General features: G+C 36.8%; 2 protein-coding genes across 3 annotated transcripts in view; both read left to right on the top strand.

Annotated features, from left to right (window-relative positions):
• Positions 1–946, top strand: part of Mdy (diacylglycerol O-acyltransferase) — an 86,945-nt gene extending 85,999 nt beyond the window's left edge. For both annotated transcript variants that reach the window (XM_083098866.1, XM_083098865.1), the window contains one exon: positions 253–946. In XM_083098866.1, coding sequence (XP_082954992.1) covers positions 253–429 — 177 coding nt within the window. In that variant the 3' untranslated portion in view covers positions 430–946. The remainder of the gene's footprint in view (positions 1–252) is intronic.
• Positions 947–3,556: 2,610 nt separating this feature from the next.
• LOC145970271 (uncharacterized) overlaps positions 3,557–15,693 on the top strand; it is a 39,628-nt gene continuing 27,491 nt past the window's right edge. The window contains exon 1 of the mRNA XM_083096857.1: positions 3,557–3,815. The gene's annotated coding sequence lies outside the window, so the exon portion shown is untranslated. The remainder of the gene's footprint in view (positions 3,816–15,693) is intronic.

Below are 15,693 nucleotides of genomic sequence, written 5' to 3'. Positions count from 1 at the left end.
TAAACTCGGATGAAAGAAATATATTTAAAAAATATTCCGTGTTAAACACATATTAAATTATGATGCTTATGATTCAGTTAATATGTCTTATATAGAGATTCCAAGAGATTTCGCAGAGACTGCAACATTATTTGCTGATGCCTTTGCATGAAATTACGTTGCGTACTATATCTTGTATGCGCGTACGAGATCCATTCTGTCCGCCCTTAAGTACGGAAATTCCGGTCGTGCAACGCTAATTGTTCATTCTAGATACCACTGTCGGTGTTGAGCAAGATGGCGGAGCGATACTGCGGCGCCAGATGGGGCAACATCGTCGTATGGGCGAGCCTCATCATTGGGCAACCACTTTGTATAATGATGTATTACCACGATTACGTTGTAACTCATTTTGGCGAGACTCTAATCGAGGACTATTCCGTGGTATAAGAAAAATAACTAAATAAGGGTAAATAAATAAGGGTAAAAAACAATAAAAACGCGAAAGTGAAAGAAGAACTTCTCAAAAAGAAACTCGCGATCGATCTATCACTTTTTTTTCGAAATTGTCGATTTCATCAATCGTGCAACTTCACTTGTATTTTAGAAGAGAATGAGTTTTTCGAATCATCGCTCTGATGATTTCTCTCTGAAAATTCAATAATGGTGAATGTGCCTCAAGGTATATAATTATTTACGTTCAATGAATGGTGCGTTACGAATGAACGTTGACCGTAGCTGTTAACGGGATTGTTTAAAGGTACTATTATTACATGTTTTTTATAAGAATATTAATACATAAATACGTGATAAAATTGTAAATAATTATCACTCGCGGTTCGCGATATCTAGATATATAGAGATGTACAGCAAATTTAATAATTTTTGTACGATAACTTCTTAATCGCGCTTCCGTGTCACCGAAGGCGAAATTGTTGTCAAATAAACGAAATATTTTTTGTATGAATCTTGTGGAATTTTATCTCGCACCTGAAAGATGATCACGAGGTTACCGGGGTATTATCCTCTCAGCTGGAAACTGGAGGGCTGTCTCATGGATCGTTGAAAAGATAGCTTTTTGAGGGCGCGACCACGCACGTCCTCTTTCCTCACCAATGAGGCGTAAATCATATGTTTGGGTTTATTTTTCTTTGATATATTATCCGTAGACAATGAGAAATTATATCCTCGTTAAAATTTGTATTAGCATATCAAGTTAGAAAATATCAGAAAATTATTTTATTAATATTTTACATTTTTTAAATCTCTTTGCAAGCTTTTGTATTTTTAAAAATTTTTTCATCTTGGAAACGAAGATGATTTTTATCCCGATACTGTACTCATTTATTATTGCAAACTTTTTAAATATTTTATATAAAACCTGTCACACAACACACAAAGAAAACAAAAAGACGTTTAGATGAACAGCATAGCTGAGTAACCTGCTGGTTGCTTGGCAGAAATAGTTAGGTCATGTCACGGAATGAAGCAGCCTAACCCTCGAAAGAAATACTTCTTTGAGTTTCTTTCTTGAATTTCTTTTTCCTCTCTGATGAGTCTGTCTCCCTACGATGGATAAATTAATCACGTTGAAGACTGACGGTAGAAAATACATCTGCGTCAGAATGATAGATATACAGGTAAGATTCGTAAGAAATGTGGATCAGTGGCAAAATTCTGCCTTTTCAAAATAAGTTGCAGTCAGTTTACATTTGTAACAAATTCATATATTTTACATACTTTCATAGAACTGAGTGATAATGTATTATTTAAACGGACAATTTTCTATATTAATCGCGATACATATCTTCATCTCGTAAGATATTAAGCATGTAGGATTTTTACAGGCACTCTAACATAGGGCGTATGTGATACATGTCGACTTCACTCGGGATCGCAATCTCCTAGAGCAACCATATGTTGTACAGGTATATATTTCGTCGTAAAAGAATACAATATTAATCGCGCGCATTACATGTTATTGTCCATTTAGCAGAAATATATTAGTATCTAAAAAAGTATAAATGAAATTTATTCAAAAATAAGAAAACCTCATCGAGTTTATATTTAATTGAGAATAATTTAATTTAGTGCAGCACTAGAATAATAAATTCTTTTTATAGGTTCGAATTAAACTTTTACTACACATTGCATACTCTCATTTGTGTTTGTCATTTGTCGTGCATTTAAATTCGATTGGACAATCGTTAAAAGAATGACAATTCTCTCGACAACCAAATTTTGTAATATCGAGAAAAAGTTTATAAACTGCACAAATAATTGAGTCATTACAGTGTTTTATTTTGTAATTTTCTTTTAATTATGGTAAAAAATAACATCTCGTAAATGATACATTTCCGTTTAGTGAATTATCGAACTTGTTATTGGACAATCAACATTTAATTAATCGAGAGTTACGTAAATGTAAATGTCAGGATTAACTCGACGACCGGAAATAATGTGCATTATTTTTAAAGTTTTTTGTTTTATATTTTGTCGCGCTAGTGAAAAACATTCAATGTCTGTCATGATAATACGCGATAAATTGAATCTTATCAAATCGTCGATTTAACTTTAGCGTCAATTATACAGCGGTTACCTCTTAGAAATTAGCATTTGCGCCTGACGCGGTAAATAAGTTTGTTAGCGCCAAAATTTTGAGATAGGAGACACTTTTGTCTGTCCCTCTGGCAGCTGCATTGTTCCGTGATATGCGAGTCCGCTTGAACGTACCGTAAAAGCAAGAATTACTTCTCGTGATATGTTGGGACTTTTAATTTAATTGTCTTCACGCGAGTCACGCACTCGCATATCCTTAAATCAGTTTTATATAAAAATGAGGAAAAAAACAAATACGTAAATATCTCGGCAATTTCAGAGGCACGTGGTTGATTTGTATCGCATCACAATATTGTCGAAAGCGCTTTATGACAAACGTTTACGTGAAATTCACAATTTGCAGCGTTCCCATTACAACATTAATTCAATTGAGTATCGATAAATATAACAATAAAGAAGAGTTTCGTGTCTTTTTGTTATCATTTGTTTCCACTCGCATTAACGATTCACATAATCAATTCATATATTAATTAATTCATACAATCAAATTCTGCGCAAAAGATTAATCACCGAAATTCCGTCAGAGCTTTGATACACATATTCTCGAGTATCGCTTCTACAGCGGAACAACGATAAAGTGGCGTGTCGCGAGCACAGAATACGAAGCGTATTTTTCCGCTTTAATGCAATTGCAAACAAAGGATTGAGTAACCGAAAGAGAGCAATGAAAGGAAGACCATTCCCTCGTTCTTACCTATAGCTCGCTGCGCGACCAGGCATCCTCGAAGAATGCATCGGATGGTCTCTCCGAACGAGCGCTCGCGTTATCCTGTATAAGGCAAACGGGGTTGGGGGTTGCGCGTCGAAGAGGGGTGAAAGCGCGGTGAAGATGGCGGGGATGGTGCGGCGGACTAGGAAGGTGGAAGGGTGGTCAGGGGGCACAGGGGGCGCAGTGCGAGCGCAACACGATGCTATAAGGGCGGGTACGCGGCGGAGTCTCCGCAGTGAGCGTCGCGACGCCTCCGCGGAGGGTATCGTATGGATCGCACAGGTGATCGCCGATACACGAGGCGTCCCGCTCGACGTCGCGTATTACGCTGACGGTGTGCAGTGACGGTAAGAGTTGTTTCGCCTTTATCGAGCCACAAGTCACCCCCGACGGGAAGAAGGGCGGCGCGACCGTATCCCGCATCGTGGAAGCTGCAGCTGCGTTTCGATCCGCCCGGAAGAGGAGCTCTCCGGATGACCTAGGACGTATCTCGCGCCGGAGCAACCAGGTTGGTTTTTACGGGAGATTCCGGGAGAAACGGGGTATACGGGAAAGCGGTTCTCAAAAAGAGAGCGAGCGACGTCGTACGTTCTAATAGAAATAGAATGTGTCCGCCTTGTGGAAAATGGTACATGCGTCTCGCCAAGAAATTTCGCTGCATTTGTGCGCCAAATAATTGCCGGCATGAATGCGACAAGTGTAATTTACATTCCATTCAATTTAGATGCGACACCGTAAATGAGAACAGAATGAGATAGGCGAGACATACATGCACACATACACCCACACACACATACACATACGCAGAGTAAGAAAGAGAGAAGACAAAGTACACGCATTATATAATTATGAAAATAGTTATCAAAGAGATGCATTTTTTTATTTTCAGAAAAAATGTAAGAAAAACCTTTTTCCTCTGCGATTATTTAACGACATTAAGCAGATTTATAAGTCTATCTCGTTTTATTTTAATCTTAGCCTAGTTTATACGAGCTTCTATCTCCAAATCTTATTAAGAACTTCAGTACTCAAAATAGTCACGATGATCTATCAATATATTTATAGTAACATCGGAAACGCAATTATATTAGAAATTAAGAGTCATGATTACTTGAGCGAATATTATTAATTTATATGTCAATATAAATGAATGAACGATAGAATGCAAGTCTTATGATCCGAGTGAGATTTCAATAACTTCAATAATACATAGGCGGAAGATAAGGCTATCGAGTTGAACGTTACCTGATGAATAGTGGAGATCCGCAATGTCCCTGTTTACCATGAATATATACCGCCGAGCGGGTGAATTCGATTCCCTCGCGATATTTACTCGGTACGAAGTACGTGCGTTCGGGTAAATCGAGTCGCAGACGGTTAACGAAAGCCGGATATCCGAGAGTGTCCTCGACGAGCAAACGTACAATGGGTCCTTTTTGCTTCCGCTCTTAGAGATACGATGTCGTACCGCGTTTCTCTTCCGATTTCAATTACGATGCTGCGACGCAGCGTCGCGGTGCCTCGAATGTGGAGAAAAATTCATCGTTAATTTAAATGCGCATTGAGCTATCCGCGTTACATCACCGCGAATTTCATCCTTTTCACAATGTAGATATTTGCATGCCTTTCATACAAGTTGCCTTACAAATTTTATAAATGCGGAGAATTAATTCAGTTGCTCAGCGCGTTTAAAATAATCTGCTTGTATAATCTGCTGAGATGTATCATATTAGTTTTTTTTTTTTAGATATATGTGCTTCTTTTAAATGCAAATACATTAATCTCAATAAACTTTTCTATATTTGTACGATCATAAATTTTTCAGATATTTTATTGCAAGATAAAAATATTTTGTGTTTATTTTTCTATGAAAGTTTGTTTTATTAAATCTTCTACCGATTCTATCGAATTCGGACAATACAAGTAGAGTTCTTATAATAGCTTTGTGCCAATTTCGCGCAGATTTTCAATAGCTATTATTAATTCATATGCTTCTTCGAAGTGCTAATATACAATATATGTAATGCACTATTAATACTTATCTGCCTGAGAAAATTTTCCTGAAAAATTTGTAAGGTTCGTTTAAAAATTAATTACTTAGCGCCTGAGTTTTACCTGCGGCAATAAATGGCGTCGGTTAGTCGCCTTAATGCGTTTCGTTTATAAACCCGTCGAAAATAGTCTAAGATCGATTAGCGCTGCCCCTTCGACTCATCGGTTTTTCTCCCGCCGTTTCTTTTTCACAACCCGGGAAAAACATTATTCCCGTTCCCTCATTCCGGACGTCCGATAACAATGACTCGGACGTTTGTTAAGAGCCACGCACAGCACAATCTCGCTGTAAGAAAAATGGTACCGCTCATCCAAGGACGTTCGCAACCGACACATGGAAAATTGAAACGATCATCATCGGTCGAATTATCCTTTTAAAATCGATGATATTTCGCGAAAACAATGACACAAAGATTTCAAACAAGATAGATGAGTATTATGCGATATTTTTCTTATTGTCAGATAAAATTCGTGCAATGACGATTGTAAAATACAGCTTTTATTCTTTTTCGACGATAAAAAACTTGATTGAACATATGTAATTTCTTGCAAACTGCATGCTATTTTTTAATCGTAATTTTTTCCTGATTTCTCGTTCAAAAATATATTGTGTGATATAATTTCTTAATCCTAAGAATTGTTTAAGTAACGTTCTATAGAGAATATTAAACTTCTTAATACTATAAGATATTGTGTGATATTAAATTGACACGCATATTTAATAAATTTATTTATATATTGTAGAATTGTTTATATTTTTTCGATTAATTCAAAGAGAAAGCACCATATAAATCGAAAATTCAATATCTTCACGTTATCCTCTTCGCACTGTCCCCTGAGATTATAATGCAAGTGACTTTGTCTATATCGCATCTCGGTGAATGCCCTGAAACCATCTACGTCACGACGGGTCAGATTATGCAAAATTTCAATCGATTAACCCGTTCGTCAGTGTTCCACGAACATTGTTGCTGCGTGATTCGAGAGAGTCGATTAAGATAACAAGTATAATTTGTCTCACTACTATTATTGTAACAGCCACTATAAATCGCAACGCAAAATTTTGAAAGCGCAAGTTACTACGTTTTTTTAATTAACCGATTTTTGTGCAATCCTCTACTGCTCTAGAGTCGATAAAATGGATCGTATCTGTGATTGCATAGCACATTTAACACAGAATAACTTTCAACTTCATATCGTGCAAGCGAAAATAAAGGCCGATTTCACGCGTAGAAGTGCGTGCGGTGGATTGCATTTCCGTGCATGGAATCATTACAAGATCGGCGTTGCACGAGTGCAAGTGGGAATAGTTATTTACCGTTCGATTGCCAAATGATCGCTTGACTAGGCTTTTGACCCAATTCCCGACGGTCGTTACCGATTCCAGATTACTCAACATATAGATAGTCTTGTTAATGGCGACCCATCAAACCCGGCACTATTCGGTTTTACTAAACAAAAAGCGATATCGTGCAAAACGCGCGCAGGCAATTCCAATAAGACATAAAATGTGATTACGCGTCTCGTGTTTTAATATTTATCTCATCTGAAAATTCTATCCATGCGATAGAATATTTGTAGTGCGAATGAGGCTTACGAAGGAGCCTCGCGAAAATTCTGATTTTGATGAAATTTTATATACATGTAGAGGAGACAGAGGTAAATTTAGAAATTTTAAAAATTGCTATCTAAAAATGATTATTCCCTTTTACATGTGTGTAAAATTCCATTAATATCAGAATTTTTAGATTTATTCTTAGATTTCCTTGTTAGAAAAACTCAGATAACATTAAAAAGTACGTAAAAACTTTCTTCTTTTTAGAAAAGAATATAATAATAAATAAAATATAATAAATTAAATAATAAATTAAATTACATAAAAAAATAAATATTAAATGCAAATATATGTATTTTTATAACAATTTAACGAACTGGTATGAAAAGATAGTAGGATTCCAATTAAAATTATTGATTTATTATTGAAAAATGTGATTATTTTTATTTAAAAGAGGCAAGGAATTTTATTTAGCAATGAATTTTTGTTTAATTATTGATTTTATTGTTGATCTTATACCCCATGGTAATCTCTCGCTTCTAATATTTTATTATTCAATTATTATTCAGTTTCATGATAGAAAACTAATTACTCAAGTTAGACAACTAGAAACATATTCAACAGTCTTAAAGTTCAAAGGATCTACAAAGATTTGCCACCTCAAGCAACAGTTCTTGACCATTAATTTCTCTTTATTAATCGGATTTGGTTAAACTACTACTATAGTTCTATATCGATTCTATATCGTTCTATATTCTTTTCACACTTTAAAAACTATAGTTAATTTTTCTATAATATTAATATAAGAGCAAAAATTTAAAACATTTAAAATAATAACAACCTCTGACAGATTCTCTTTGATATCAAAATTTGTTTTTGCAAGTACACCAATTTTTCGAGAACGATATTTTCGATTATCTCTTTTCCATCGTGACTTTTCAGCGTTGACGAAAATTTCTAGGGAAAATCGAACGAGCTTGAGATATGAGATTGAGGAAGCGGAGCAGGATGTGAAAAAGCGATATGAACGGGCATAAGGTGATCGAGAGACGATAGTGATGAAGATTGTGGAGGCGAGTGGCTACGAGAAGCGAGAAAGCGTGCTCAATACGTGTTTCCTTTATCGCGTTTCACGACGAGTCAATGAGGCGAACAAAGCGCATCTAACATTTTGAACTATAAAGACCAATCCGCGATATCATTTGATTTAATTTTCATATTTTCAGTGTTTACATTTTGTAGACCATTTGATAATTTTTCTAATTATATATCTTTTTTTCTTTTCATTACATAAATATAAAATTTTTTAGCCCCTCGCGCGACTCTTCCTAAAATCTCGCTACATTATTTCAACAATTTGCGAAACAATTTCATTCGTCACTGCACGTGTCCGTTCGTTCTTTATTACCACGCTTAATTACATTTTTTTAAAATTTAACTCCGCCGTTTTAATTTTCTACGGGCACACATTTTTCGCGTACCTCCAAAATAAATCCACGTTATAACGCCCGAATGTAAAGTCCACCGACCATGATAAAATTTTAATCGCGAAATCACTGGGTCGCTGCCGTTGCCACGCGCGAATTCCTGAATTTTCCCTTCGTTAAACTCGTCAAACAACCTTACCGGGGAGTATTTTATCGAGAACTCGGTTGCTCAGCACACACCGACCGTTGACGAGAGAAGCCTCCACATCTGCAATGATTTCAACGAAGGGAAATAAAATTGCGAACAGCTGGACAAATCAGAAAAGGAAAAGCACCGAGAGCGTGGGCGAAAAAAGAGAGGTCAATGGAAAAGGTGATGAATCCCATCGCCCAGTAGCGTCAGATCGTAAATAAAAATGAATCGTCGCCGACGTGTCGAGAGCGATAGATCAAAAGGTAGCCACGAAGATCGAACGACGAGGAAAATAAAAGAGAATTATTGAAGAACGAAATAAATCAAAGCGCCTCTCTTCTCTCCCGTCCCCTGCCGTTAGGACACTCGACGATGCGATAAAAGAGGAGTGTCATTCCGGTATTAAAACGACTGCACTCTGCGGTTCGAAATGAACGTGATAAGGAAAACACGTGTTGAGCACGCTTTCTCACCCTTTTAGGGGTGCCTCTTGAACTCTCTTTTTCTGTATTTTTCTCTCGTCCGTATTTGTCGCCAATATATATCGCGTTCCTTAAGCTAATATGTGGTCGACATGGTCCTGGTACTTTTCTTGACATTTATGGAAATATTTTATAATATTTTATAACATTAAATTTTTTATAATACATATTATTCAGTAAATATATTATTTTGTATAATATTTTACATTGAATAGAGTACGAACGAGATAGTTGGAAAAGTTGTACATAAAAGTAGTAGAATCATGCGCTTTTGACAATGGACCTCTTCTCAGCGCGAATTTCAGGCTTGGTTAACGAGAGAATACTGGAGATTAATGAGATATAACAAGAGAAGGTATAGCGTTAAACTTTCTCGTGGAAAAGTTTAAATTCGGAGGAAATAACTCTCAAGTGCTGTCTAGAACATCTACCAGTTTTTAACTGGATTGAAAAGTTCCTGTTATGGCATTTCTGTGTCAATTTTATTTGTTAGCCACATTTGACAGTTTTTAATAAACCTAATATCTATAAGCTCGTCTTCATTCATTTTTTATATTCGTACTATTATTTTTAAAAATGCAGACACCGAAAACAGAGATCACAGATATCGCAAAATTGCGAGGATAATTCCGCGATTTGCTGAATGATGTTGCAATTTCGTCTGCAAACGAAAGGCGCGGCATTTACATAAAGTTCTCGTTAGCATGGACGACAAATCCTCACCAATTTCGATAACAATGCGAACAATTGCGGAAATTCTATTCGAGGTAGATCGCCTAACCTTCGTGAGATCCGTTCTCGAATGTTTTTGAAGATACGAATGTAGCTATTTGATGAAACCGAGAATAACGAAGCTTTTTTTTTGAAAAATCGATAGACATATTTTCCTTGTAGAATGCATTTTTAAATTTAACCGTTCGAATTTTATTTATTCTCCCTGGATGATATTTATTCGTGCACTCTTCTGCGCGTGCGAATATATAAATCTTTATCCATCGCATGTGTTCAATTAGCAAAGTTTGCCTACAAATTTTAGACCCGAGGATAACAAACGTTTGTATTATTTACACATTTTCGAGGAAAATGACGATGTATAGCTTAACTCTCATGAGAAAATACTCGCAATTATAAATAATAAAAATAGATGACAATTATATATTATACATGCTAAGTCCGCGTTTTGAATTAGATGTATCTAACGGGATTAAAGGGAAAAAAATGTTTTTGGAAGATAGTTGTGTAATATCACTTGTTCATTTTAATCCTCGAAAACAAATCTCCGGAAAATGCAAATGCACGTCACAGCTGGTCTGTCCGATCTTTGTTTTGCACTACATCTGTATGCTGAGCTTGTTTTATTACATTTGTCGAAAACGATGCTATGTAGCTACATGTAGTAAACGAGCAGCGTCACTGGCAAATTTCTGGCACTCAGCGTAGCGTAAAGGACGCAATTTCGCGCGTTGTACTGAAAACTTTTCGAAGGAAACGCGTGCAGAGCGAAAAGGGACGTCCTCATGGATGATCGCGTCAATGAGAAAGGGCTAGATACGTTCAATCTTTTGATCCCTATAATATTGGATGTCTTTGTCGGTCGAGCGATCTTTTGAATTGGATGCTTACAAATTTCCGAAATATTAATATTTGATTTACGATACACAGAAAAAAAGGACATTCTCGTTTTGAAAATATATTTAGTTTTAACATGGAAATCTTGAAATGAGATTATATTGCGTTAATTAAAGAAAAATATAATTGCTTGAATAATTGTTTACTTGAATCAAACCATTTTATATAGTTCAATCAAGAAAAATATATTCTTATGATTTAAGATTTAATTTTCTTGAATAGAAAAGAAACAATGTTAGATAGAAAATAACATTTTTAAATCAAAGATTATAATTTTCTTAAAGTAGAATTAAATAATTATATATTCTTGAGGTGACAATTACAATATTAAAATAAGACTATAATATTGTTGAAATTTATTAAATTCTAAAATTATTAAATTCTTCTAAGAAGATTATAAATTGTTGCGTATATACGAAACAATGAACGCGTTAGTTTAAGTATATAAGTTTTGATTTGACACTTATTTTTTTTCTGTATACAGATATATTATTAGTCACATATATGTAGACAGATACAAAGATACAATTTATTAAATTAAATTTCTATGCATAATTTATGGAGGACAGGTGTATTTCTTATGCCTCGCAAAATGAAACAAAAATAAAGTAACGTAGAATATTTATTTAAATTTATGGTGTACACACACGCAGAAAGCACCGAAAAATACTTGTGGCAGTATTTCATTGATTAAAGGGTTTATTGCTAGTGAGTTGTTTCACGTAGTGGAGAGACGCGAAAGTAACGAGTCATATCGTTTTACGACTTTATCCTTTCCCGTCCTCGCTGATGTCAATTTCGCTTCTGGACGTGCCCAAAGTAACCCGAGTTGTCACGTATCCAATAATTTCTCGGGGCTTTCGAAACATACGGTCCATCGCTCGAAACTTCTGTCCCTCCTGTAAATCACATTAAGCTCGGCAAGTCCACCGAGTGCGTGTAACTGGACGATATATCAAGCTATAACCGAGTAAGAGACCCGACATGTTTTCCTCCCGCTCTGTATCACTCCTCCTCCCTCTTTCTTCCTCTCTCTCCTCTACTCCATCGAGTAATTTTGCATCGAAAATTCTCGCTATAGTGTAAAAAGTTCGATTGTCGATACATAAATGAGCGCTCGGCCTTCGTAAGCGACTGTAAATCTTGGATCATAAAATCGGCAACGCAGCCGCGTCTGCTATAAATTTATTGAAGTTAAATCCACTGATAATAAATTAAATTAAAGTTAAATCCACTGATAATAAATTAGAAAAGTCATGACACAAAGTTCTCGCTATTGACTTCATAATTAATAATGGTGACCAAAGTTATATTTTTATTCATTCTGCGCACTGGCAAACTGTAAAGTAAAATCACATGTTTTTTTTAATACGTTAATGCTCTCGACTCAATTTCAGCGCGTTTTTCATTCAGCGTCGCAACCCGATATTCCAGCCAAAAATATTTCCACCAATTTGCTGCCAGTACCATTTAAATTATCGTTCTCAATACAACCCAATACAACATCTTCCGTTTCGCCTCCGATGCTGCATCTCAGATCGAACGCTCGATAGCATGCCGATAAATTACTGAGGGAGAGAGCATCGAGGCTATTTTATTTATTCATCCGAGCGATCCTGGAGCCTTGCCTTCGAGACGCGTAATTCGGAACAGGTCGATCCGATGTGGATATAATCGTTTTAGTGTACTTAATGTAGCGCTACTTTGAAGGTAAATATTGGTAGTATATAAATCATAGTAATATTAGAAAATAAGATTTTTTAATATTATTTTAATATACAAAATTGTTAAAATTATAATTTAATCGTAATCTTTAAATTTTGCGAATGGCCAAGAATTTTATAGTCTTCAAGGAATTAATAAAGTAAATCAAAAATATATATAAACGATTGAAATATGAACCGATACATTAATAGTCTTACGATTATGTCAATCTCTAGCGTTTTGTACAATTGTCAGATATAAAATCGTACGATCTCTTTTAACATCGCATGCTTAAACGTCTACAGAAACTTGGCGCACGCCTGTAATCAGATCAGAACAAATACTTGGCATTAAATGTTCCGACACCACCGCCGTTGATGTCGGCGTCGATTTCGAGCGAATCCAAGTCTGCGACGTTTATCTGTCTGGAATTCTGGAGAACATGCGTCGTGAATCTTGTGTGACATTTCTGCTGGAAATAAATGGGAATCTTAAGCGCCGAGGCGACGGCGGTGCGAATTTCCCTCTCTCTCTCTTTCCTTCCCCTCTCTATCTCTCTTTCTCTCTCGTTGAAGCTATCGGTATTCTAATTACTCGCAGCGTGAAAATAGCGAGGAACTTGGGGCGCGTAATTACACCGAAGGACGCACCGCCTTATTAAGCTATCTCATTTTCTTTGGCGAGCAAAGCAGGCCGCTCGATGGCTTTGCCCCGGCTGTACTTCTTTCTCGAGTTTTATCCGATAAAGAACGTCGCGATCTACGAGTTAGCAAGTACATGGGGGACCTTACGGTAGCGAGCGAACGATGCAGGATGCAGAAGGGTTGAAAGCTCGATGGTCATCGACGATTACCGCACGAAAGTGAAAAAAAGAGAAAGCAAAAAACACCGTCGCTTTTTCCGAGTTTAACTTCACCCCTTTCTGAAGGGATCTATCGAGCATAAACTCGAAACTTTACTCGCCTTCACGGAATAAACCTTTAAATATAAGTTTGAAAAAATGATGCGCGGAAAGTTTGGATCTTGATATTAATAACAATACAGTTCGCCTTTGTTTTTTCGTTTAATGACAGTCTAAGAATTATCGTTCGAATCAAAATTAATGACGCAAGTTTGTCGCTCTTAAATAAATTCTTGAAAAATTGGAAATCTTGATTAAATAATTCTTTGATATATTTAATATTCAGTTAGATTTTTATGCTTGCCGAATAGACAAAAATAATTGATATAATTCTGAAGCTTTCTTTGCACAAAAATAATCATAGATTTATAAAATCGCAAGAAAGTATCAGAATATTTCTTACATGCCACAATAAAAGGAATTATTAAAATTAAAAAAGAGAAAATATTTATTTTTATTTATTCACACTTGTGTCGCATCACACATGAATTTTTTAGATCCTGCGAACGTGGGGAATAATTTTCGTGTGCCAATCCAGATACGGCAGTGCTTCACGCGACATGTTCACGCACCGATACTATCGCGAACTATCGCGACTTTGCGGGGCAACTCCGATGCGAGTCCGTCACACGAACCATTCATTCCACGAAACTTGCCTCGAACAGCCACATCGCGGTTCGCCCGCACTTAGCAACTTTTCCACGGAAGGGCCCGGTCCGTATCTAAATCACTTCTCGCTAACGATAATCGTGGCCTTAAAGGGCATAAGCTTAATCGTGCCACGTTAATTCCCACTCGAAACTCTCTAGACTGCAATAGTCGTAACATTCGCATGAGAGCCTTCGCGTATGAGAACGTGCCAAGGAACCTCACTATTCTGAGAGCTCGTTCTTGGTCCCCCCCCTGTACCTCCCTCCCTCTCTATCCCCTTGCGCGCCTCCAGCTAGTTTAGGAGTCGTAGCTTTTAATCGTGAACTTAACGCGAACACGAATGCCATGTTAAGGTCATGTACGATCCGTGGAACTTAAGCTCTAATGAGGCAGATCCGGCAGTTACATCCATCGGCTATTGCGACGAGCTAATTAGCGCGGTCTAATGCAGAGCCGACAAGGCGATTTCGGTCTACGGTATATTCCTCCGGTTTAATTCTAACGACCGGCACCTCGCTAATCTCCCAAAATTAATCACCGCTGATGTAAGCCAGAAACGCCCGCGGACCGCGTGTGACGTAATTTCCGTCGACAAGAGCTCCATTCTCTGCCTTTGTATCCACCATTGGGATTTTCAATAGATATGTGATGCCGGTACTCGAGAACATTTCGTGCTCGCTCCCTTGTGTCGTCTTGTTATCTTATAAATGGCCTTCTCATCAGGGCTACGTGGGTTTGCTTTGAGAAATTCTCGGACCACGAGTTATGCAGTCTGACATTGACAAATTGCATTTATTACAAATGTCGATCAAATAAATTTGAGACGAATTTTTATGAATTATTTATTAAATAAAAGAACATGTAATATACGTAAAAAATCAATTTATATTCTACATATTACATATGTATTATATTTATTCGTCTCACTGGCACATGCACTAATAAAATGTATGTAAAAAGTATCTACCTGAAACGTATCTACCTTTGTAATTCTCAATAAAATGACTTTTCCCCAAAGCGACACGACTACCCAAAAAGAAACAATAAGACTAAACGATTTGATAACGTGACTGCTATGAAGCGGAATACCTCAGACGTATAATAACGCAATTACCAGCGGGAATTCGAGATTAAGCGGGAAAGAGTTCGAGAAAAGAAAGAGCAGGGGAACGTCCGGCGCGTACACAAAACGGACCGAAGCGGGAAACGGGATGAAGCGGATGGAATTCGAGAAGCGGAATCCAGGATAATCACTTAATCCTCGGATATAGCCCTTGCGACGAAGCCGTTCGTTACTACTCCCCGCGACGAGCATTTTCGTCGCGGTATCGCCGTCCGCGAGCAGATAATCTCATCTCCGATATTGCTTTCATCTTTAATGCACTCGCAAAATCCATCCACTTCGAGACACATTATACTCGTCGCGATACGATGGGATCGTCGATGGCAATTTGGGAAGCTTGCCGCACGATCTTAGACTGCCTTCGTCTATTCTCCAAACTGAACTTTATGGCAAACGGAATTGCGCCCCATATTATATTTATTGTGCTGTCAGTGGCACTGTTTTCGTACCCGTGGATTCGAGAAAACGAATGTGTTCTTTTTCCTTTCCTTTTCCGCTCGAACGCTCACTGTAATATACTTTTTCTTTTATATCCTTATATAAGACGTAATCTAAGAAAATAAGATAATAATTTTTTATAGTAAATAATATCGTGTTAGAAATAAGAATTCGATTTATTTTAACCGTTCTTCATATATACTTTAATGCTAATCGACATGATAAATTTTT

Source organism: Camponotus vicinus, unplaced genomic scaffold (assembly GCF_025532165.1).
Source record: "Camponotus vicinus isolate PSW18456_S1 unplaced genomic scaffold, iyCamVici1.0 SCAF_4, whole genome shotgun sequence".
Classification (NCBI taxonomy): Eukaryota; Metazoa; Arthropoda; class Insecta; order Hymenoptera; family Formicidae; genus Camponotus; species Camponotus vicinus.
The sequence above is the reverse complement of the archived record's forward strand: the minus strand, read 5'-3'. Positions and strand labels throughout refer to the sequence as shown.